At 44.9% G+C, this 25,611-nt stretch overlaps 1 protein-coding gene across 2 annotated transcripts in view; it reads right to left on the reverse strand.

Moving 5' to 3' along the window:
- Positions 1-25,611, reverse strand: part of TXLNG (taxilin gamma) — a 172,324-nt gene that overhangs the window by 21,250 nt on the left and 125,463 nt on the right. For both annotated transcript variants that reach the window (XM_085622676.1, XM_085622677.1), the window contains exons 7-8: positions 23,799-23,873; positions 13,121-13,213 (exon numbers count right to left, since the gene is read on the reverse strand). In XM_085622676.1, the coding sequence (XP_085478802.1) occupies positions 13,121-13,213; positions 23,799-23,873 (168 nt within the window). The remainder of the gene's footprint in view (positions 1-13,120; positions 13,214-23,798; positions 23,874-25,611) is intronic.

Genomic DNA, 25,611 nt, shown 5'->3' on the forward strand with positions numbered 1-25,611 from the left:
TGGAGGGTAATATGGCCGAACAGGTGACTTGCTAACCTCTTTATGATTTAAACATCCCATTCCTCATTTTTCTCGTCCTCTACTGTTGGGAGGTCACCTTCTTCCTCTAAATCCAAATGCATGGACTGGGATGAGTTTTTTTGCCCTATATCCTATGGGGTTGGTGGAACCAATCGTTGTGGGACAGCTTTGGGAGCTGTGTCCACAGGAGGAGGAGTCACAAGTGGAGCTGGAGTGGGTGCACGTTGTCCAACAGGTAGTTACAAAAGCAATCTATGTAAAGTGTTCATCATTTGCTGCAGACTAGATAATAATACAACTAGTGATTGCATGACCGCTGGTTCTTTACAGTAGTGATGAGATTGGGGAGGGTTGTCTGCTCTAAAGTGCAGCAGACAGTCATCCTCCTGGTTGGCTACATGCTCATCTACAGGCCCTTCCTCAAACTCTGGGATGTAACATACATCTAGCTGTGCCAGACTGTAGACTGCCTTTCAGGCCTCTTGGTCACTGACATCTGCCTGAGTTCAGAGTCTAGAAGCTGGTTGGGTAGGCTTTTTGTCACCTTCAATGGTGAAAAGATGACTGGTGCTGGAACATCGGTCGTGGATGGTGTTGTCAACAAAGTAGTTGAGGCTGTGGGTGCCACGGCTGGATCCATCAACAAAGTATGATGGGTTGTTTTGGGCTGTGTTGTTGTCGACACCGATGGTGTTGCAGTTTATAGTAGAATGTTAGGCATCTTTGGGACCATCGTCGATGGTGTCATCAGGGGACTGTTTCATCATGGGCAGGCTTGTTGTCGATGACAAAGGTCTGGTCATCAATTGGGCCGATGGATCATATCCTTATGGTCAGAGATTATAGTTGTCCAATAGGTGATAACATGGTTGTAGTTAATGACTGCAGACTCTCTCCTCGTATATGACGATGAAAAAAGTAGGCCGTGAGGATGGCACTTTAGTGAGGACATCTAAGGAGCTAGACTTTCACACACTTTCTGCACATGATGGTGTAGGTCCTTCTAGGAGTATTTTCTTGAGTTAACTCAATTATTCCCGATGAGCACAAGGCTGCGGGTGCTGTAGGGTGCAAGTCCAGTTCTGGAAACTCAAGGTTTCATTTATTGCGCTGACTTCGTGGAAATACTTGAAGCACTTTTCACAGAGTTGTCTCCAGACTAAGAGGCATCCCTTTTAGCAGGAGGAGATTTCCTTTTCTCAAGTATATACATTGCCAGCCTCCTCTGAAAACTGTTACTGCATGAAGCCTTGTGCGCTGGATAGAAGCAATAAATACATTGGTCATGAAGATCATCCAAATAAATTATTTTCTATCCACAGGTAGAACAGGGTTTGAAGAGAGATTTTTCTCTCCATCAGTCATGATGACAGTTGGTGACAGAGGTGGTGTCTCCCTGGTTCATAAAATTGAGCTTTACCCAAACATTACCCCGAAAATCACTTCCAGTACTCTGGAAGCTGAAGCTATGGCTGGATCAATCGCAGGGTAGACCTGGAAAATGACAGCCTATGGTCACTGAGAGGTTCGAGCCGAACTCCTTTAAGGAGCTCCGTCATACATGATGTACAGTAGAAAACTGATCTATGGTGGCCAGTAGGGGGGAGTAGGAGAGTTTAGCACTTTCACCTCATTGGCTAACGTTCAGGTTGTTTCAAATGGAGGCGGATGTCAAACTGAACTGCTGACTGGAAACTGTTGACTGCTATTTAAAGTTACTGGGGATCCCAACATGACAACAGGCAATGGTCCAGGAACGTAAATCTATGAAAGATACAATGCTGGAGAATAATAAAAAGTTCCAGGTTGACATACACACAATTTTACATATCATTCTCTGGTGGATGCCTGAATGTTTTTTTCAGTTTAATTTCAGCATGCTGGAGATCTATAAGACAACAGTCAACACCAAGATTCTAGACTTCAGCTTCAATCATTAGGTGTCTCTAATTTCTTACCAATTCACCAGGATGCATGCTTTTATTTAATTCCTGGATTATGGAAACTTACTCTACCAGGGACGGTCCAGCTACGCCATACCAGATCCATAGAAGATCCAAAGAACAGTTGCAAAAGCTCTTTTGAAGTTTAGTAATACCAATACATTTCACTTGTTACGACAGTAATCAAAGTAAACCTCTTTCAAAGCTCTGTTAAACAAATCCTTCTACAACTTAGAAGCAACGTTTCTCAGGTGAAAATGTTTACCACAGGACATGATCTTTCCACTTCATATGGTGGCCTGGTAGCCAATCTGCACCCTAAAATGCTAGGCTTTGTGGATACTTAATAAAAGTGGTTTGCTTTTGAAACTATGCCCAGATATATCTAAGAATGGTATCACCATCATAAATATTGAAACTAATAACTGTGAAGGTGAGCAAATGATCACATTACCAGAGTCTTCTCACACACCAGGTTGCCATGACATAACCCCAATTATTCCGTCATGCAAAGGACATATGCTCTTGATACAGACAGATTGGAGATCAGGGAGCCCAGACGTGCTGCATACCTAGATCATAAGGGACTCTATCATTAGGAAGTTAGAAAACAAGTTATTTATCGGTAACTTCAGTTACAGAGCATTGGTATCCTTCATAGATTCACATGCTTGAATCATTCCCCGAAGTGGGAGTCCCACGGTACCATAGGAAAGCAGTATGTGATAGTATAATAGGCTATAATGGCAATAGAAGGTTTGTTTAATAGCCCATCTATGTATTTTTTTCTTTTTTTAAAGAACAAAACGAAATATGACCAATCGGGAGACAGAACCTGCTAGAACATTCCCAAGTGAGGATCGACTCATCAGATTGTAGAGCACAAGGAAAAACTCATTAACTCGATATACGAGGGTCACATGTGAATCAATGAAAGACACCAATACTGGATAACTGAAGTTACAGGTAAGTAACTCGTTTTCTTATCCAGTATTAGATCTTTCATAGATTCACATGTTTGAATCAGAATAGCAAGCAGTGTGCAAACTTTAGGTAATGTTATTTCATCCTTTTGCGGGTGACGGGCTGTAGTATAAATGAGCATAACAAGAATCACTTTCCTAATAATAAAGTACTGCAATTTAGTAACGCAGGACAATGTAAATATATATATTATGTAATAAGACAGCATTGAAAATCACAGAGGCTCACCTAATTGAAATAGATGTTGTAGCACTGCCTATCCGACCGCTCCATCACGGTGTTGTACTGAATCAAGACAACAGTGCTGCGTGAAAGTGAGAAATTTCTTCCACAATGCAGCACGACAAATCTTCTTTAAAGGAACGCCAGTGAACAAGGCGGTTGTAGTGGAGCCTGCTCTTGTAGAGTGAGCCTTCGCATTAGATGAAAGGTGCCTGACCATAGGCAACAAAGAGCTGCTGTAAGTTGTGAAACTGTTTGGTACAATACAAGTAAACCTTAATACATCTCTATGTCCAATGTATGCAGAGACTGCACTGCTGGCATAGTCAGATTAGGAACAAAGCTTTGTAAAATAACTGATCGTTAAGATGAAACTTTGCAGGCACTTTAGGTATAAACTTTGGGTTAGTCCGAAGAATAAGTGTTGTCCGTGAATCGGAAAAAAGGCTCTTGGAATGCCTAAATCTCATTCTCTCTTCTTGGAGATGTCAGCGCAAGAAGAGTGGCTACCTTCCAGGTAAGGATTTTGAGGCCTGACTTCTGAATCGGTTCAAAAGGTGGTTTGATGAGTTGAGAAAGAACAATGTTAAGATGCCACTCTGATGGTTGGGGGGGGGGGAACACTCTGAAAAGACCTTTCATAAATTATTTTATTATCCTCGTTGAGCACAACGAAGGAACCTGAGAGGAATGCCTATATCTGGATATTTCTGCAAGATGTACCCTAACAAATGCATACACCAGACTTTAACAGGAGAGAGAGAAGATATGGTAACATTTGTTCCGGTGGTGCGTCTAGTGGGTGTAAGTTGCGTTGTTGACACCACAAACAGAATCTTTCTCACTTTAGTCTGTAGAATCTATTGGTTGAGTCTGCTCTTGCACTTTGTAGAATATCCCTGCATTCCTAGGGAATGTTTATGTTCTGAAAATCCTGGAATTCAGGAGGCATGCATATAATTATAAAGAGTGTAGCTATAGATGCAGAACATGGCCCTGGTTCATTGTAGGATCGTTGGTTTGGTCCGCAGATGAACCGGCTTGGACTTAGACAGCAGGAGGAGCTCGGTAAACCAATACTGGAGGGGCCACCAGGACGCTATTAGGATCAAGTGACATCCTTCCACTTTCATCTTTGCAGGTAACCCTCAATCATGGGGATGGGGGGGAACATACGCATATATCCCGGACCATCTGATCAAAAAGGCATTCCCCCATGATCCCGGGAGGGGGTGCAGTAGGAAACTGGGTTTCTGTCGCAGATAACCCCCCCCCCCCTACTTTTGCCAGATTTCTGAAGCACTTTGACTTGATGTGGCCTGGGTCCCTGCCAATCAGGTTCCCAGGGCCTGTGTTATTTCACAAAACTGTACCTTTATACCCCCAATTGGCACCTCTCCTGCCACATGCAAGTCCCTGGTAAAAAGTACCATGGGTACCAGGGGCATTTTGACCAGGGAAGGCCTCTAAGGGCTGCAGCACATATTGTGCCACCCTTAGAGGTCCTGTACCTTAACACACACACAGCCATTGCAGGCTGCGTGTTTTGGTGCAGAGAAATATGAAGTCGATATGGCCCACATTCCTGTGTGCCATGCCTGCAACCCACTGCATATGATATAGGTAAGACACCCCTCTAGCTGGGTACACTATACCACTGGTAGTGTACAGTTGCATGAGCATATGGTCTGGGAGTTTGTCATTATGAACTCTACAGCACCATAATTGCTTTACTGAATTCTGGGAAGTTTGGTAGCAAACTACTCAGCATAAAAAACCCATACTGATGCCTGGGTGGGATTTATCATATAATGCACTCAGAGGGCATCTTAGAGATGCCCCCTGAAAAATGACCAGCCTCTGGTGGGATCCCTGGCTGGTACACACCAGCCTGCCACCACAAGACATGTTTCTGGACCCCTGGGGTGGGAGCCTTCGCTACCTGAGCCCAGATCAGGCACAGGCCCCCTTCCCGTCTCCCCTCCTTTCGGCGGGAAGACAGGCGGGAAAAATTAGCACAGCCCCGAAGGTGTGCCCACCTCTGCCAACCCCACCCCTCAGGTGGGGGAAGGAGAGGTTAAGCCCACTCTTCAGTGCCTGCCATCTTGCAGATGGCAGGCCTCTCCAATCAGGATTAGGGATTGTGCCTACTCCCCCACGTGGGGTGAGCACACCAAGGGTGTAGTTACTCTAAGGTCAGTAGCCCATTGGCTACTGACCCCCGAGACCCCTAAAACACCCTCTAAATACAGTATTTAGGAGGCAGCCCTGAAGCAAGATGACAGATTCCCGCAACCTAAGGAAAAGGATGAAAGAAGACCCCCAGCAGAGGAGACTGCAGAGAAGAACTGACTTGGCCCGAGCCCTATCGGCCCGTCTGCAGTTTCCAGAGATCCTGCGCTAAAAGTCGCATTGTCCTACAGCTAGCAACCTCCAGAACCCCTGGGAGGACTGACTGCCTTAAACAAAGACCAAATCTCCTGCGAACAGCAGCTCTGCTCAAAAGAAACTCCCAAGACAGACTCTGAGCCTGTTGAGGACAAAGAAAACAGACGCCGAGACTCACAACTGTCCCGACGCCTACGGCCCGAATCCAGGTGACCCACCGCTCCCAGGAAGGTCCCGCAGCACTCTAGAGTCCAAGACCACCGTGGGTTGACCCTTTCAGGACTCCCCGGTGTCACCTGCAGCCTCTGTACAGAGACCACCCCCCGAACCTACAGTGGCCCAGTAAGGCTGAATTCCGACCTCAAAAGACACCCCTGCATCTAGCCTCCCTGGAGAAGAGAACCCAAGGTGCACCTACATCCGAGCCCTCCAACTTACCTGCCCAGCTCCTGGTTCCTCCCAGAAGTCTTCCTGGATGCAGCTGAAATCCCAAACCGGCAACTCCCATTGAAAACAACAGGGCACCTGACACCAAAACACCCGGCCGCCCCAGTGCTGCTGTGGGTGCACCTTGTGTGCTAAACTGGATCCCCCCCTTTGCCCTGAACTTAAGTCCAGGAGCTTTGCTCCCACAACCTTGTGGCCTACTCGTGAGCATCCACCGACTGGAGGCCGCCTATCCCATAACATTGGACCTCAGCACTCTGCACCCAGCCGCCCTAGTGTCGCTGGGGTGCTTTGAGAGTGCATCCTCGGCCCTGGGGGAACCCTGGTTCTAATCCCAGAATACCAACTCCAAAACCTAAGTTCTTACAGATAAGCCGATAACACTATTTTCTCTTATAGGAACTCATTGACAGCTTTTTTGTGAAAAATCTTCTAAGCGTGGAGTTGGCTTGTATGAGACCCTAAGAAACTGCAAATGTACAAAAACTTTATTACTTACCTTTTCTCTAGGAAATGTCTCCGTGTGATATCTAGGCATATCACATTGAGTAGAAAAAGTAACTTTGAAAAGCAATCTGAAAAGTAAGGTAAAGAAATCTCAAAAGTAACTGTAAAGTAATTTTGACAGTTGACTTACCTGTAAGAAAACCAACTGCATTTTAACCTGGGCAACTGTGATTCACTGCATAAATCTTGCAAAGTATGATTCACTTATTTGCACCAGGCCTGGCTTGGTTCTAAAAATAAATATACAATTAAATAATATTTTTATACAAACAAAATTGGTCTGAGTTCAGTCTTTGAGTGTGTGACATTCCTTGCCTACGTGTGCACAATAAATGCTCACCACTACCCTCTGATAAAGTCTTACTGCTCACCCAGACTACCTACTATAGCCTCAGCCTACCTTTGGAGATCCACTGGACTCTGTGCACACTTTACCTTACTTTGGTATAGTATATACAGAGCCAGCTTCTTACAGGTGCAGACTGGCGTAAAAACTGCATTTGATGTTGTGGCTGATGGCGAACTTTTGTGCAACTCCTGTTGGTCTAGTATCCATTTGTGGCAACTTTCTAAGGTTCTGCTGAGCGTGTCCGCTAAAGTATTACTCGTTCCTGAAACATGCTCCGCCTTGAGGGTGAGGTGAACCATGAGCCAGTGCCAAAGGTTCTGAGCTTCTAAGGAGATAGCGAGGGACCTCGTTCCTCCTTGTTTTGTTTACATATTGCAAGCTGGTCATGTTGTATGTACAGATCAGCACCAATGATCCCTGTAGGCGAAGCAGGAAAGCTTGGAGAGTGTGGAAAATGGCTTTGACCTCTAGGATGCATACCACTTGCCCTGGATTTGTAGATCCTGAAGATGTCCACCACAACCTTCTAGGGAGGCATCCGTTATGATGAAGTCCAGTATCAAAGGTAGAAATGTGAGGCCCTTGGAAATGTAGGATATGTGGGTCCACCAGTTGAGAGCTTGGACCATTTTTGGCGTGATTTTTAGGAGGTCGAACAACCCCTCTGTTTGTATCCATTGGAGTTGTAGCTTCTCTTGTAAAGGTCTCATCTTCAGGCGTGCAAGGGGCACAAAACTGATTGCAGATGAGATCAGCCCTAATAATGATTTGTACAGACTTACTGAAGTGGACCCTTTTCTGGAAATTGAGAGCTAATTGCACTAGCTTCTGCTGTCTCCAAGGATAGAAAAGCCTGCTGTATCGAGGATAGAGCCTAGAAACACTGTCTGTTGACGCAGGATAGGAGATGACTTTTGAAGGTTTAATGTGAGCCTCAATTTGTGAATTGAAGTGGTAGGATTCTTGGAACAATGCTGTGCCGCTTGTGAGACCACCAAATCTACTTTGGGATGTCCTATAAGACAGGCAGAAGAATCGTCAGGGGCTTTGTACTTATCAACAAGTGGTACTACAGCTGCCACCGATGCCAGAGTTTTTTTGGGCTGGACAGACTCTTCCCAAATATGATCTATTATTGGGAAGGCTTGAACACACTTGCATACTTGCTCCTTAAAGTCAAACAGGAAGCAATCTGATTGCTTCATAGACCTAGGCAATTCAAATCGCGTTGCAGTCCTTTCCATCAAGTTGTGGAAACCCCGGATGTCTTCAGGAGGGGAATCTGAGGGGTGTGGTGCTGGTGGATATGGTATGATATAGTTATCCCACTCATCATGAGGTGGTTGGGTATCATGAATCTCACCCTCTTCACTGTCATCGTCAGAAGATGATGAGGATGGATCATCCCAGGGCAGCGGAGCGATATTAGAGGCAGGTGTAATCCTTGGTGCAGCAGGAGGTGGCATAGGCTTTAGAGTTGATGAGATGTGTCGGCGGAGGGCGTTGTACGTGTGGCTCCTGTGCAAGGTCAGGCAACCTTTTGAGGTAGACCTGCAGAATCGTCGGCAGATCTTGCACCAACAAAAAAGGTACTCTTACTTCAGATGAAGTAGGCAGATGCTCTGGAGCATGGAAATAAGAATGTTTGGCGTGTGAATAATAATGTCTATAGTAAGATTGCTCTTCCTCATCTTCATCCTCCTGATACTTGACTTATAACTCAGACGTGCTATGCGTGTCTCCATATGGCTCCTCATCTTATGAATTAGTCAAATCATTAGGCAAATGGCAGGGAGGATAAGGAGACGCTTTCCGGGGGGGAAATGTCATGAGGCCGCAGAAGAGTTTTTGATACTTGTATCATCGTCATAGACGAAGGTTTCAACAACGATAATTCCATGGACGATGGCGTTGACTACCTAGTGGAGGATGCCGGTTTCGTCAACGGTGGGGCTAACAAGTTCATTGGCGGTGATGTTGGCGTTGACTGCGATGTTAGCGTCAATTGGGATATTAGCATAGACATTCGGATTGTCAACGGTGAAGTTGACATTGTAGTCGTCTTCAACAAGAGATTTGTCGACAGAATGGGTGCATTGATGGCTTAAGTGAACTTGGCGTCGTCGATGGTGTTGAGGAAGAAACAGTGTTGATTGTAGATGTAGCGTTCGTCAACGACAGAAGTATTCATGGACAGTACCTTTTTGGGTTTCGTCATCGACTGTTCTGGAGAGGTAGGCGGGTGCTTTTAAGACTTGGTGGTAAGCTCTGAGGAAGCACTTTGAGGAGCATTTTTGTGTTTTCTCCTTTTTCTGAATGATTTTAAAAGACCCATGATTGGTGTCTTTTGTGCTTTTCTGTTGTCTTCAGAGATCCCCTGGTACTGGGACCTTTCTCTTTTAGAAGGCTTAGCAAAAGTGTCTCTCTCTTTGCCTGAAGTGGTATTTTTTTTAACTCTGAATCCATAATAAAAGCTTTGCTTCTGTGTCTTGCAGTGTTTTTGATGAAAAAGTGTGACATACCTTGCAATCCTTCACTGTATGTTGGGGATAGAGGCGATCTTTATGTGGGTCGTCCACATGTAATCTCTTCTTCCCACAAGATCTGTAGGATCTGCAATGTCATTTTTTGAAGAATCAGACCTGGTTAAATTTTCCAAAGAGCTGAAGAAAACTGAGCAGAGTTCAGGAAGACTCCCTTCCACAATCTGCGGAAGAAAATCTAGGAGTTGAGCCACTTTTGGGAAATGTTCTAGAGGGTGCTGTCGCCTATGCAGTGGACCAACATCAAAGCTACACTGTGCTTGGTGCTCAAAGTTTACCTTACCAGTATTGCTTGTACATGGCTGATAACTGCAATGAGGAATAACAGATAATCCAGAGATGTATACGTTCTTTTTGGTATGTATCACACAATAATCCAAAAATTTGAAGAAAACCAGCCCAGTGAGTCGGTGTGTAGGATACAGCGCAATTCCGCTGTAGTCGCTCAATAGGAAAAAAAAGTTTTTTCTTTGAGACCCCTCACCCACCAGGGTTGATAGCATGCTTCATCACTGGGGTTCATCCCAATCCTCTATGGATTGAGGCGTGCTGCGACGTGGCGATTACGCAGGAGCACTTGTTGATGTGTTTTAATCAAATAATGAAGGGGGGGGGAGGGGCAAAATCTGAGTTTTAAAATAATTGGCTAGTTGGACCAATATTTTATTCCTGTCCCTAGTCGGTAAGATTAAAAATCAGGGGTTATGGCTGAAAACATGGACTTTAATGAGTCAGTTGTTTCAGTGATAAGCAGTCAACATGTTTCAAGCCGTTCCTCTATTGGCTCTTCTTCAGGACTAAAAGGGAACCTAATCCTGTTAGTATCACTCCTCTATATCCGCTAATAAGGATACACTCGGTTGCATGCAATTCGCATGCACTTAAATATACATTTGGTTTCTATGAATCATCCTGTATTTAAGGAGCTACACTATAGCGTCATGCTCATATCCAGGGGTGAGGCGCCTGTAGTCAAACCTCCATCAAGGCTAATCTCGGTTCAATCACCTACAGGATACCCTGGAGACCGCATCTAGTGTATCCTTATTAGCGGATATAGAGTAGTGGTACTAACAGGATTAGGTTCCCTTTTAGTCCTGAAGAAGAGCCAATAGGAGAACGGCTCGAAACATGTTGACTGCTTATCACTGAAACAACGGACTCAAAGTATATGTTTTCAGTCATAACCACTGATTTTAATCTTACCAACTAGGGACAGGAATAAAATATTAGTCCAACTAGCCAGGTATTTTAAAACTCCGATTTTTCCACTCCCCCATACTTTCATTATTTGATTAAAACACACCAACAAGTGCTCCTGCGTAATCACCAAGTTGCAGCACCCTTCAATCCGGAGAGGATTGGTATGAACCCCAATGATGAAGCATGCCACTAAGGGGCAACCCTGGTGGGTGAGGGGTCTCTAGGAAGAACGTTTTTTTCCCCTACTGAGCAATTACAGCGGAATTGCATTGTATCCTATACACTGACTCCCTGCGCAGGTTTTCTTCAAATTTTTTGATTATCGTGTGAAAGGCATCTTTAAGGAGGATAAACCTAACCTATACCTCCCTTCTGTGCTTTTAGTATACGTTGTTTTTGGTTTATGAAACTAAAAAAATATATATTGATAACCTGTGGGCATGCATGCTATCACCGTCCGTGTGTCATGTGAGGTGACTTAGCAGCCTGTGCCTGCTGAGTAGCACACTTGCATAAGTGACTAGGGGCTGGTGGGACCTTGCTGCTGTTGAAATAAAACTAGCATTGTCAAAGCTAAGCAAAAAAAAAAAACCTGTGTTCTCGTTGCATTTTAGTCTGCCTATGGGGTAACGGAGCCCTGATCAGCTTATGTAAGAGGCTGAAATCAAGTGAATTCACCTAGCAGACAAGCTGCAGTTACAATTAATTACAGGTGTACTTTGGGGATAGGTATACAAAGTCCACAGATCATTTTCACTTCTGTGAAGGTCTGAAATGCAAAAGGGCCCAAAATATGGACATGGAAAAGCATTAGAGTGAAGCTCATGTATGTCTTTAATGTGGATATTCAGAAACAAACATGCATGCATGTGGCCGATGGTGGGAACAAATTCTCTCATCCGGACTGGAATCATCAAGGTTGGAAAAGCAGGTATCTTACACTTACTCAGCAATGGTGTTTAACATACGCAATGGTTTAGTCCTAAACATCTTTTTTCATCCTGGATTGCTAGGTGAGTCATGCTGAACTACAGAATTGAGGGTGCAGGTAATCAAGCTGAAACATAAAAGTAGTGCTGACGAGTCAGAGCTTAGAGAGGCCTCTTCACCCCTGAAACCCCTTATTTAAAAAAATTACTTTAAAAAAAGAAAGAGTCCAAGTGCAGGTGCAGCACAAACAGTTTGTGCATCAGCGATACAAATGTGGACCCTTTCGCAAACAGAGAAAACTAAAGAGTAGCTGTTTGGCGTATGATAGAGGAGTCCATGCTTGGGAAACAAAAAAGGAGTTAGAGCATGGGGAACAAGACTAAGCTAGCAAAAGGCATGGGGGTTCGGAGGTTATTGCGGGAGCCAGTGGTACAGGTTGAGTCACCAGTACCTACTAGTGGCATGACTGATGCCATTGCTGAAGAGCATGCCCTTGCAACCGGGGTGATACCACATGGAAAGAAGACTAGCAAAAGGAAAAGCAGACATTACATATAGTCTGAAGAACACAAAAGAAGGTTCGGTGCCTTGGAAGACTGTCTACTTCCATGCTAGTCTGAGTCCAACGTGAAAGGAGCCAGAGTACTTTAAGTGGCACTTTCTTTTATGGTGCTATAACGATTCCATATAGAGCGTCCACTCTTACTTCTTGTCCTGGGAAAACAACTCTGTAGCAACTTGGCCGGTCTTGCAAGTGATTGGAAGAGTGATGTGAGTTTCTGTGGTCAACACAGGATCGGAAAGACCATGCCCTCCCCACCTCCACTACATGATGACCTTAAGATACATGCTACAACTGGATTCACAGGCCTGAGTTCTGGTCATTGTAATCCAGAGATAATGATAAAGGAAGATTAAAAAAACAAAGGGGAAAGATCAGCACTGCTTGGACTCACTGTATCTAGAATGCAACAGAAAGAATAATTGATGTCTTTCTGAAACCAGAGCATGGTTGCGGATAGCAACACCAGGTAATTCAACCCCGGAGTTCGACCAAAGAATTGAAACTTCACAAGCCAGCTGGATACCTGGGATATACATTAGAAATCTACAGTGAGAAGTATACACTACATAACTCATTTCCATCTTCACAATCCCAAACTTCCCCCACCAAAAGTAAAACCTGCCCTATGTTCTTCGATGATGTAATCTCGTATTAACAAGATGGTGTGGGCAATTTTCCATCCATAAAAACATCCAGCACTTGTGCACACGCAACTTTGGATACATGAATTACAGACAAGTGGACAATGTTTTGTTGTGGATGGCAGGGTAGACTGAAGCTTGGTAGCTTTCTACACACACCTAAGTGAGTCAGTCAGCAACCCACTATATTGTAAGAGAGACTGCAATTTAGAGCAATTGTTCCAATTTAACTGAATGAGAATCAAAAGCACTGCTTATAAATTACATAACTGTGTGAGCATTCTGCAATACATTTTACAAAAATAAACTCATCTTCTGGAACAAAACAGGAGGTTTATTGGCCCATTCATTTTCAAACAAATATTTTATGCCAATACCTTTTCCATTTCTTGTCTGAAGGTGGTAAAAAGTTCATTGCTTTTTGCCATTGTGGTCTGGAATTCTTCAAATTTGTCCATGTACAGAGATAGCTGTTGGGGCAAAAAGGGCACATTAGACACATTATGTTCTTGACATTAAACATCTGGCATACATGTCAATAAAACAAATAGCATTAACTACCTTTTTACAGTTATGTTGTCAAATACTCGATTATGAATAAATCTTAAGATAATTAAACAGTTTAGACGGAACACATACCTGCAGTTACATTTTTAAGCCCAAATGGCAGTTAGCATTGTGTATTTCTATGTAGCCAAACCCAACGTGTTTTATTATGCAGCAAAATCCCATGGCTCATTACTGCTGAATTTCTTGATTTTTTTTAGTACCTATCATAAGAAACTATGTCACAGTTATGCCGAAATGTAAAAGAAAATAAAAACTGAATGAGACCGTAAAATACCGGTAAAACAAGTTGATTAACACAACCAGGAGAGTCTTCACTTTTATTCTTTACTTCAGGGCTATCTCTGTAGATTGCACATTGTACTAAACTCCAGGGCACACTCCACCAAATCCAATATCTTTAAAGACACTTGCACAAATCACTACTGAAATTCACACCATCTTGAGTCGGTTAAAACATTTGAAACTAGTAGCAGAGTCAATTAACATTAGGTCAAGGGTTCCGTTCTCATCTTGGACCTCCTGCTTTAAAATATGTGATATTATTAAATGATTCATCAATTTCATAATCCTATTGCGTATAGTATGGTATGGATAATTTACTCTAGTCAAATTCCATTTTATATCCAATCTAAAGAACAAGTTACTTACCTTCGGTAATACCTTATCTGGTAGAGACCTAATCTAGCCACAAATTACTTAACTTTGGCTCTGGGCGGGGAAGGAAGAGGGGTCTGCCACTGACCTAATCGCATCCAGTAACCATCACTGCATGTCTTTTGTAGTCTCGTCAGAAATCTGGAAGTGATGGGAGATATCCCCTTGATGCTGGGCCCACTGAAAATTCAGGTCCCATTGCATAGCCCGCATATACCACCTGGCATACTCTAACAACAGGATGCAGAAGTCCATCAGTCCCAGCAGCCTCAGAGTCTACCTCACTGAAATCCATGACTGAGGCAGAAAGATCGAGATAATAGTCTGAATGTCCCGGACTCGCTTTCTCAGGCTTAAGGCAGGAAACCGAACCACGTCCAGAACGGCTCTGATGAAGGGGAGCGTCCTAGGAGGAGTCAGATGTGACTGTGGCATGGTGATAGTGACTCCCAAAAGGGAGCGCAGGTTCGCCGTAGTCTGGAGGTGACCAGCGACAACCTCGGGCGAACCCACCTTCAACAACCAGTTGTAAAGGAAGGGAAACACTGGGACCCCTGATCTCCAAAGGTGTGCTGCGACCACTGCCATTACTTTTGTGAACATGCAGGGGGCACTGGTTAGACCAAAGAGGAGCACAGCAAACTAAAAATGCTCCTCACTCACCACAGGTAGCACTAATGGGTTTGCAGGCAGGGTATACGGAAGTAGGGGCCCTGCAGGTGTAAAGCTACCTTCCAGACCCTAGGGTCAATGGCAGACAACACCTTGGCCACTGTGAGCATTTTCATTTTTCCTTCTAGATGAAGTTGTTGAGGGGGTGCAGGTCTAAAATAGGATGAAGGCCTTGGTTCTTCTTGGGCACCAGAAAGCAGAGGGAATAGCAACCACAACCTACTTCTACCGCAGGTACTCTCTCGATAGCCCCCTTGGCCACAAGGGCTAGCACTTTCTGCTGCAAGACAGAAGGGTGGTTCTCACTCGCATGTTGGAGTGACAGTAGAAGGTTCTGTGGTGCTGGAAGGAAAGGGAGAGGCAGGCATGGCCCTTCTAAACAATTAGCAGGACCTAACTGTCTGATGTTAGGGCCTGCTAACCCTGCAAGAATCTTCTGATACTGCCTCCCATCGGATGGCTGTACTTCGCGAAGGGCACACCTAAAGGGGTTTAGCAGGTAGTGCTGCAGGGTCGGGGTGGTGACTGGGTGCCCCGTTGACCTTGGCAGTGGGGGCAGGGGCCACCATGGCAGCAACCGCAAAACTGCTGGGAGCCCTGCTGTGGTTCAATTGGCTGGCTGTATGGGATACCTCTGCTGAAGCTGCAAAAGAAGCGGATGTCTGGTCCGGTTGATGAGGTGGGGCAGACATGCCCAGAGAGCAAGTTGTGGCCCTACTCTGCTTAAACTGAGTGAGAGCGGAATCCAACTTTTTCCTGAGCAGGCGAGTATCATTAAACAGCATGTCCATGAGGGACTGGACGTCACCTGAAAAACCAGTGGAGCACAGCTAAGCATTCAAACAGATGGAAAGACTGGTGCCAATAGCCCACCCAATGGAATCAGTGGTGTCCAAGCCACAACAAATTGTAAACTCGGCCGTATCCAGCCCGTTTTGGATGGCCTGGGCAAGGACAGGTCAGAGATTTTCAGAGACACTGGGGAGGACTTGAGCTACCAAGTTCCACAGGGCAGGAGATGCCTGGCAGTCAGTGAATGGAGAGCCAGGCTGGTGGAAGAAAAAACTTGCTGCCCAAAGGTCTCCATTCACATGGATTGTCCATGACAGGATTAGTCGAGGTAATGCTGGGGTTAGACCGGTTTGTGAATGTTTACACAATTACATTTTCGGGGCAAGGGTGCTGACACAAGAACATAGGGTCATCTGGGGCAAGGCAACGGCGTCTCGCCATTTGCCTTTTAACTTTGGAATCAGAGCAAGGCTTTGCCAAGGCACCCAAAAAGCTATCTGTTAGTATCTCAATAAATGGTAGAAGAGGGTCAGAAGATGTTTGCACCGACTGGAGGACTTCCGTCAGCCGACTAGTTTTAACCTCCAAGGTGGGGAGCTTGGGGTCAAGGACTTCAGCCTCCTTATGTATGTATTACCATTGTGTAGGAGGCAGATTCTTTGGTGGCTGGCCTAGGGGGTGAGAGAAGACTGGATTTCTGAGAGGTAAAGAGACCTATGGCCCCCTGCAAGCAATCTTATTAATTGTCCTCAGTACAGAGCTGAGCGAACTCATGGCTTCTTAATCACTGCACTCCCTTCTCAGCACTGACTTGGGCAAGGCGTGGGTTCTCAGTTGTGGAGGCGGCAACTGAAACAGTGGCCCCTTAACAGCAGGTGAGTGTGGCTTTGCCAGAGGTCGAACCGATGGAGACGGAGTTGAACAGTTCTTTAGGTATATCCTAGTCCGGAGTCGATGGATTTGGCACTGAAGTTACATGAACTGGCGTGGAACACAGCACCAGAGATGGGGACAGACCGAGAACCGGAGGCATAATGGGCATGGAGAGTGTCATTGGCACGGAGGGCGGACCTGCCTGATTGCTCAAGAGGGAAGGCCTCTTTGCTCCCTGGGGCCCAAAGGAGCAACAGAGTGAGTTGGCAAGGAATCGAAGAGTGGGAGCACAGGACTCTAATCTTTTTAGGAGTGGCGACTGGCCCAGAAACTCTGATTTAAGCCAGAGCCAGTTCTGGGTTCAGGTACGAAGTCGAGGCCTGCGCCGTCTCAGGTAAATGTGAGAGGTAAGAGGGTGACCAGCTTCAATTGCTGATGATTGTTTTTGGCTTTACAAGATGATTTCGATCCCGACAAAACAGGCCTCAGGAGTGGATTTGTCAACCTCTGGAGTGGAACAGGACCGCACCTTTGACTTTCATCAGGACTTTAATCAGTCTTGTCGCTGGGCCTTCTTATGTTTGGCAAGGTAGACTTTCGCCTTGTGGTCTCGGGTGCTCTTTGGGATCATCGGCACACAGTTGCTGCATGCCTTAAGAGTCTTGACTCTACCCCAGGAACACCTGATGGAGATCGGTCACAGACATTTGTTTGCGACAGTCCCTGTGAGAAGTTGGCCTGATGTATGATGTCACTAGTTATAGTGTACACCTTATATCAGTCCAAATACCCTTATGGTGATTGGTTGTAAAGTCAACCTTATAGACCAGCTATCCTAGTGGTAGCATGGACAAGAGCAGTCTTAGGCTAAACTCTGAATGGCATGTGAAGCCAGCTGTGATACCATATATAATCCCTTGAATACCAAATGAAAGGACACCACAACAGATATATATATAAAATAAAGTGTATTTATTCTAAGCAAACCCTCAGCACTCTTTATGAGTTTAGAGGTAAGTACAACACAGTCTTATTAATGCATACAGTAAGTCACACAGGTAAGTAATACAGTTAGGCCCTAGGGGCCACGCAAACCATATACTAAATAAGTGGTATAAGAACCACTGTCACGGAAATAGAATAGGCCTAGGCCTAGGGAATCGCTGGGGCTACACTATACTAGCGTTAGTTAGGAAGTGGGAGGCCCACGGGATTCGTGTGCAGAGTGGAAACACTCACGCGTAATGCGTAAAAGTCAATAGCAATGTTACAGTTTAGAAATAGATAGATTTAGGACACTTCCGGAGTAGCTAGGAAGTTGAGACTTGAAAACTAGACACTAGGATAGTCACTATCCTGATGAGCACCGGAGTACCCAAGTTACCTAGCCCACAGGCTGCGGGTGCATAGGGGTGAAGATGCGTCGTTTTCGTCGTCGACTCCTATGGATGCCTGAAGAAAGATGCTGACAGGCAGTCAGGGGAGAGTGTCCGGTGGATCCCAAGGCTGGGATCAAGAAGAGAAGAAACCTGCAAGCAGAGGGGACAGAGTCAAGGTCACTAGCCAGTGACCACGTGGAACCAGGGAGGAACCAGGCGATGTCGTGAAGAGTTGCAGGTGAAGGTGAAGCTTGTCGCTGCAGCCAGGAGGACCAGGAAGCGTCGAGGACGACCAGGACCAGGAGGCGAGCTGTCCCACGAAGGCTCTTGCTGTCGGCGGCGTCGAAGTTGGACTAGGACTCACCAAGCCTTGGCAAGCGGAACCCACGAAGAACAAGGGACTTGCTTCTGGTGCAGACCAGGAAGGTCTGGGGTGCTTCTCCTTTGCAGAGAAGCGGGAGCCAGTCTGGAGGAGCCAAACCAGCACAGAAGATTTCAGGGAGCGTCGTCACCAAGGCCACTAGCCAGCGGGCAAGCAACCGGACAGACGCGGCAAGCAGGAAAATGCTGAAGGGCCCCACGCAGGACTCGTGGAGTGTGGGGGGCTGGTCTTCGGTGCAGATGGTGCTTGGGGTTGGGGCTTCTCAATCCCCGGTGCACAACTTCGAGGGTACCTCAGAAGCTGCGCTGTAAGTTACTAGCCACTTTTCCCAGGTAGCCGGTCCCACGTCGCTCGTCGCCTCCACGGATCTCAGCTCAGCTGCAGATGTGGATGAGGGTCGGAGAAGTCTGGAAATCAAGGCTCTGGTCGGGCTCTGCAGTCGGTTCCTCGTCGAACGTTTCACAAAGCAAAGGGTAGTCTCTTGATGGTGCCTGTTTGCACAGGGTAGCCACTCCTTGGCTACAAGGGAGATTCTTCAGTCTTCTTCTTTCGTCGAATATCGAAGGTCCAGAGTTTCTGTTCAGTTTTGCAGGTTCAGGATAATCTAAAGTCTTGAGGCCCAACTCCCACTCTTATACTAATCTGGGGGGCTGGGATACCTGCTAGGTCACGCCTTATGGGTGGGACCTGGGAGGGGGTGGTTACACCCACTTCCCTTTGTCCAGTTTCGCGCCAGAGCTGGGGCTGGAGTGCCCCAGCGCCGGTTTGAACTGGACTATGCAAGGAACACCTTGTGTGCCCCAGGCATGTCTCATTCCTTTCAGCCCACCCTGCCCCAATACACTAAAGGCTGTCTGGGGAGGTGCTAGCACCTCCCCAAGCAGGAAACCTATTGTCCAGGCCTCCCTGGCTGGGATCACTCCCAGCAGCAGGAGGTCAGACTTGTGTCTGTGGCAGCCGCATCCATTTTGTGATGCTGAGGCTTTGGTTAGAGATAAACAGCAAAGTAGGATTTTAACATGTCTCTCCCTCTAGAAGGGAGGAATAATATCCTCATCACCAGAAATGGTATGGGGGTATTATTCCAAAGTGTTAGACACCTTACACGACATGTTTTGATAAAGCCAAACCATAGTTACCATAACCGTTTAAGATTATAAGGCACTTTAAGAGTATATGGTAGGCTATATCATAGAACAGCTATAAGGACATGGTTCCGAAAGCTGCAGACAGGCTCAGCTCATGCTAGAGCACCATCTCACATGTTACCAAGCACTCTGCCTCCAGGATTGTTAAGGCCTGCCATAGGAGTGACTGATAGGTACACATGTGTCTATATATAAGGGCAGATATAGGCATACTATATCTAAGCAAGGGGTGATTACACAACCTTGCCCCAGCTGAGTGATCAGCCAGTTGTGTCTGATTGGAAGGCCAGACCAGGGGTGGCATAATACATGCTGCAGCCCCTGGGAGGCCTAGGGTACACCTATGCCCTGGGTACCTAGGGTACACTATACAGGGTCCAATAAGGTGATCCTTACCAATTGGGTATGTACCTAGGGTACATGGAGTCCATTTTACAGAGAGAGCAGACAGCCTGAGACCCTGAATGGCAGGATCTCAGGCCAACTAAGTCGAAAAACCAGCTAGACACTAGGCAAAAAGTTGGGGGTAACCATAGTCAGATATCCACCTTCCTACAGTCCCCATAGGGCTTAAAACTTGTCATTTTTTGGGGTGACACTCCTGTGCACACTGAATATTTTAACAAAATATCCCAAGTAGAGGTCTTTGAGAGATGAAAGCGAGCTCCGGATCCACGTCTGTTGGTGTGGAAAGAAACAAACTGAAGTCAGCACGCAGCAGTGGCGCCTATATAGGCCCGAACGTCATCCGCAAGACAAAAGAAGGTCACTGCAGAGCCGCACAGCATCACCTACTGCCAAGCAGAGGTGGGTGCTACTGAAATATTTCCGGATCCAGTCTGACACCTGGAGAATATTCAAAAGATATTGAATCTGCGGCTACAAGTTTCTATCAGAAGCAAAGATTTTTGTTCTTAACAATACATCAAAGTGTATTGGGATAGGAAACTAGACCCTTAGAGGATTATCTTGTTTACCATACCTTTAATCTAGTGCAAAATTATTCATTCTGGCAAGTACTATGCCCATTTGGAGAGGGTTGCTCTGTTTGAAAGTTACTAGTTCTATCTTGTGCATTCAATAAATCACTGGAGGGAGTACACATTTGTGAGCAACAGACATCCCTATGCCCTCTCACAGCAAAGCAGAATATAAAATCAAGACTGGTGCCTGACTATACAAAAACGAATCTTAATCAAAGCAGAGGGAGAGGAAATTTTATATAGAGGTTTACCTCAGTTCTCTGAAGCATGTAGGCTTTTTAATTTGTTTCCAGTATTGAGATTCAACTCCTGAATCAAATAAAAGAGCTCACCTCAAGAAAGGGTGGAGCCCACCTGCTTTAGACAACTAAACCGGATATGGGCAGGATGATGAAGTATGCCATATAGAAATATGTGGGTGAAAGTCTGTTACAAAAAAAGCAACCCCCCCCCCCCCCACACACACACCACAGAAGTCCCTCTCCAGTGGTAGTGATTTATACAACAAACGAAGCAATTACTGGTTTTCATCCTTAAGTGAGCCGTTTTTCACCTCAAGCCTTAGACTACAGCTTAAAAACAAGCATTTGCACTGAAATAGGTCTAACATTTGCGAGAGTTCGAGTACTGGCATTGTAAACGGCAATGCCTTTTATTTATGTGTTTTGAAAACCTGCAAGCGGTGCGTAAACATGCACTTCGTACTTCTAGTCCGTGCTTATGAGAAGCAAGGCTGGCAGTAAAAGAGGCGTAAATACTGCAAACCTTGCTTCTTGTAAGCTACAAATCAAAAGTCATCTTAAAATTTTTTTAAATCAAGAACCAGCACTCCTAATTAAAGTAAATAATTTGGGCATAATAATTGTTGAGTACCTGAGACTGGGTACTGCGGTGGGGAAGATGGTTGGAGTTATTTCCATCAACTGAATAATCTTAAATCCATTCCTGCCCTATGTTCAAGCAAACACAAAGGTAGTGCATATGGCTTCAGGTAACATCAGGTTAGATGATTGTAATGGACTATATACAAAGGAAGTCTTTTTAGCAAATCACCCAAATTTGCGAATCCCCCAAAATGCAGCAGTTGGACTTATAGTTGGCCTGAAATAACATTTCTCACAAGGTGATGAAGTTCATAGTTAGGGAGTATATACAATTCAAGCTTGGGCGGTTGGCGGGGGGCTGTGGAGGGGGTGGGAGGGGGGGGGGGGGGAAGAGGATACAGGTGGCTGTACAAACTGCCATAATTTAGCTCCAGTGTACCCGAGTAATCTCATTGATGTACTCACTGCATATTAAAGATGAAAGCTGCATGTGCACCACTCTAGTTAACCTCAACTCTAGGGTAGGTGCATTAGTTTTAGGTTCACCTCCGTGGTCTTCCCTGCTAGGACATTTAAGACAATTAGCCTTTTTTCCTGCTTCAGATCAGGACTGAAACTGCACCTATGCCAAGATCACACCCAAGACCGGCACCAAGAAATCTGCTTGTGGCCTTAGAAATGCTATGATTGATCAATTGGCTGGTGGGAGCTATAAACAATCCAACATGATGCATTAAAATCTCCTACTACATCAAATGCTTTGCCAGCACTAGACTGTCAATGAAGAATGTGATGTTTTAAAAGCGAAGTAAAATAGAACAGGGAAAACTACAATACTGCCAAAAAAGAAATGCTACTCATTCACACCTGGGAGCCAAGTATGACTGCAACTTATTTAGAACATTTACGCAGTGAATTTTACAATAACGTTATTGGGTAATGAATAGCTGGTATGTGGACAATGTGATACAGCAAAATAGTTAAGTACTACATGTGGATCTCCATAAACCAGCTCAGGGCACTGAAATTTATGACTCCAAACGTGCACGTGGTGAAAAAGATTGGTGGTCTTTTTTTCGGAACAAATCCTGCCATATAGTTTAAGAACAGGCATGCAGCATTCTAAGCTAAGCATGGATGCTGGAAGTAAATTTAAACCTGGTTTTAATTTTCAATTGATAAACAATGTGCAAGTCCGCTGTAATTGTGCCAACGATAAGCCCAGCTGCCTTGGGCTCAAACCGAATCGTAAGCTGGGCACCCACGTACATTTAAAAAGGTACCATAAGAGGAGGGAGAAGTGACGCCCTTCCCTCTCACGCCATAGGCGGAGGAGAATCAAAGCTTTTTTTTTTTAAATGCTTAAAGTATTGCTCAACACTCAGTGGGGAGCAGTAACTGTAGCACCTTCAGCGCGGAGCAAAGGCGTTGTCAGCTAAGAGAGCAGCGTGTTCAGGAGTGACTTGAGGAGCTGCCGTTTTATTTTATTTCACAGTACTGCAATGTCCCTGAGCAGGCCCTGTGGTGAAAAATAAAAGACGCGAGGCATCCAAAAGTATATAAATACACATTTTGTGCAATTCAAAGAGCACGTGTCCTTTTTTAAATGTTTTTTTTTTTAAAGGAATTTTCAAACCTTTAGTGGCAACATGTTTTACTTCTCCAACATATGCTTTCAGTTAAAAAACATACCCATCGCACATACCTGTAAAGGCCGGCAGTAATAAGGTTCCAGTGACTTTTTTAACGCAATGACTGTCTCCTGCCTGCAGCGGGTGCAAACGTCAGCCGGAGCACGGTGGATACCGGCCCCCTCCCTCCAACCAAAGAACAGGGAGAGCAAGCAGGCTGCATTCTTGGGAGAGGCAGAGTACACCCCTAGGAACACAGAAGGGTGCTGCTGGAGTCAACACTAGGCTGAAGCGCACGCCCCCTTCTATCCCCAGTGAAAGCTAGCTGCCCGTCTCCTTCTGAGCTGCGCTGAGGTTCGGTAAACGTCACCTGAGAAGGAAGGACAGCGAGCCCATAGCAGCCTTTATTACCAGAAACAATAATTTGCTTTCGTTTTTAAAAGAGCAGTAAATTACTGAAAACACAGTGCTGGCGCAGCCACAAGTTTGCTGTATGAGCCGTGATAATTAGCCAAATGCTGGTTGCTGCGTAAAGCGGGTGCCGTTATTGTTTTCAAAGGACGTACGCCAAAAATAAAAGGCATGGGGGTGTAAACAGAAAAAAAAATGACGTGCGTAGTTCGGTCCTGCAAATAAAATAAAAGCGTGGCTGCGATTATTGGAGTGTGCCACGCTTGTTAAATTAATAAATAAAGCATACAGCCTCAAGCACTTTTTTCTTCCTGCTGCAAGCAGGAGAAAACCATTTATGAAAATAGTGCACGAGGCTATAATTAAAAACATACTGAGTAACATAGTAAGAGGGGGGAGGTTACAAAAGGAGACAAGGCGGTACTAAGGACAGGGATTAGTAAGCCTATTGACAAATCGAGAAATCAAAAGCAACTGTTTAGAAAGGACAGCAACATGAGCCAATAGAAAAGGTGGGCAGAAAATGGACGAAGCTTCAGGTCCATACCTGAATACAGCATGTTTCAAAGAGACAGTGCAAGCGCTGCCTAGGCGAGACCTAAACAGACTTATCTAAATATGGTGTTTGAGGTCTTATCAAGACACAAGAAAGTTCAATTTCAGAGAGTCTTCAGATTTGCATTATACACATTAAAGAGCAATCTCGTTTTGAAGCACCTGCATTCTTTTTCTATACCTGCTGCTTTAGTTGTGCTTCCTGTTGCTTCATTTGCTCACATTTATGCCTGGATTCTGTGGCTTCATTCAGCAGCTGTGAAAAATAGAAAATAATGAGGCCCAAATTCCAGTAACGTTTTAGCAATTTAAGATCAGAAATCAAAGTGCACCACCAGGAAGCAATCAGCCATTTTTCTGTTTCCCCCCAAAATGGCCCAGCTCCTTTAATTATACAACTACTTTGAAATAATCATGTTGCAATGTTTCAAATGCTTACGAAGCATTCTTATTTCAATTGATCATATATTTACGAATGTATTCATCGATGGGAGAAGGATATACAGAGTCCATGAGATCAAGAAGGGTATTTCGAGATTCTTAAAAAAATAATGATTTTCCTATTACTTGACTGAGCGGTCACATTAAAAATATAATGTGTTTCAGAACAAATTGTTTAACCAAAATTTCGTTTTTACACAAGAGGTTTATCAACATTAGTGCACTAAATTCCCAATTTCTGCTCTTTGCCGACGCGGAGAGGTTTACTGGTTTTCCTTTGTCTTTGCACCTGCCTATGTTTTTTCTCCTTCTAATGATATATACTCATGCTAACAGAACCCCTTCATAGGTTCTCCTACAACTTATCCAAACACCAGTCTGTTCACATAGGCACCGCCTAGGCCCACAAGATCCCCATCACCTGTGGAGCCCTCAGAGTTCTTCTTTGTCCACTTTCATCTTCAACTGTTACATGGAGCCCATGGGACACTACTCAGTGACAACAGCATCAACATTCACCAGTATGCCAATTGCACACAACTATACTTGAACATATTCTCTGATACAGACATCCAAACCAGGCCCCTATATGACTGCCGGGACCTTATCAAATCCTTGATATCCAACATCCCAATCCTACCAAAACAGAATTGGCCAAGTACATCAGGCAACAAGTCCAAAGCAGTCTCAACACTATTGACATGGACAGAACCACACCTCAACTTTCACCCAATGCCAAGTCACTCTGATGTGCTAAATGAATTGTAACAATCCATACTAGAAAGGCTTCAGAAATGCAGTTTAAGACTTCACAGAATTGCATTAGAGGGGTGGCAATGCAGTGTTCCACTGCTTATCAGACTGTATACTACTCCCTCATAAGGACAAACTACACACTGAAGTAGGCCTCATCAATAGGCTGGCGATAGTGGCACAACACCCATTCCTAATGGAGTTTCACTACATCTACTTGCTAGTCCGCGCCTTCTTGAAATCCAGATGAATACTCTACAAAGCCATCACGACTGGCATCCTTGCCTATCTGGTAGGCAAGCTCATCAACTCTAGTAGCTCAAAACACAACCTAAGCACACAATCAGACTAGAGTACAATTAGTAGGCCCATCCATTCAAACCCATAGGGCTTCACTGCAACATCTATTTTGGAAGGCAGCCTTTGTAGTTGCCATCATTTTCATTGGGTCAGTAAATTACAGTCTCCCTTAGCTAATGAACCGTATACAGTTGTACATTCATTGCGAGTAGTAATAAGAAGGCACTCATCCTATCTTCCAAATATAGTCTAAGAATCTCATATTAACTAAATTATAATACTTCCTGTTTTCTTTAGTTCTCCATCTATTAAGCTGAACGTTCCTTACAATAATGGGAGGTCAGGACAGTTTTACTCAAACAAGACTAAACTGATTAAGTCTTATGAACTACCGTCCAATAAAGACGGGTTTGGCTCATCGAAACAATCAATTCCGATTGATCCTGAATTGTAACTGTTACCTACTGGAAAATAAACCTATTCCTATAAAGCCTAAAGAA

Source organism: Triturus cristatus, chromosome 8 (assembly GCF_964204655.1).
Source record: "Triturus cristatus chromosome 8, aTriCri1.1, whole genome shotgun sequence".
NCBI lineage: Eukaryota > Metazoa > Chordata > Amphibia > Caudata > Salamandridae > Triturus > Triturus cristatus.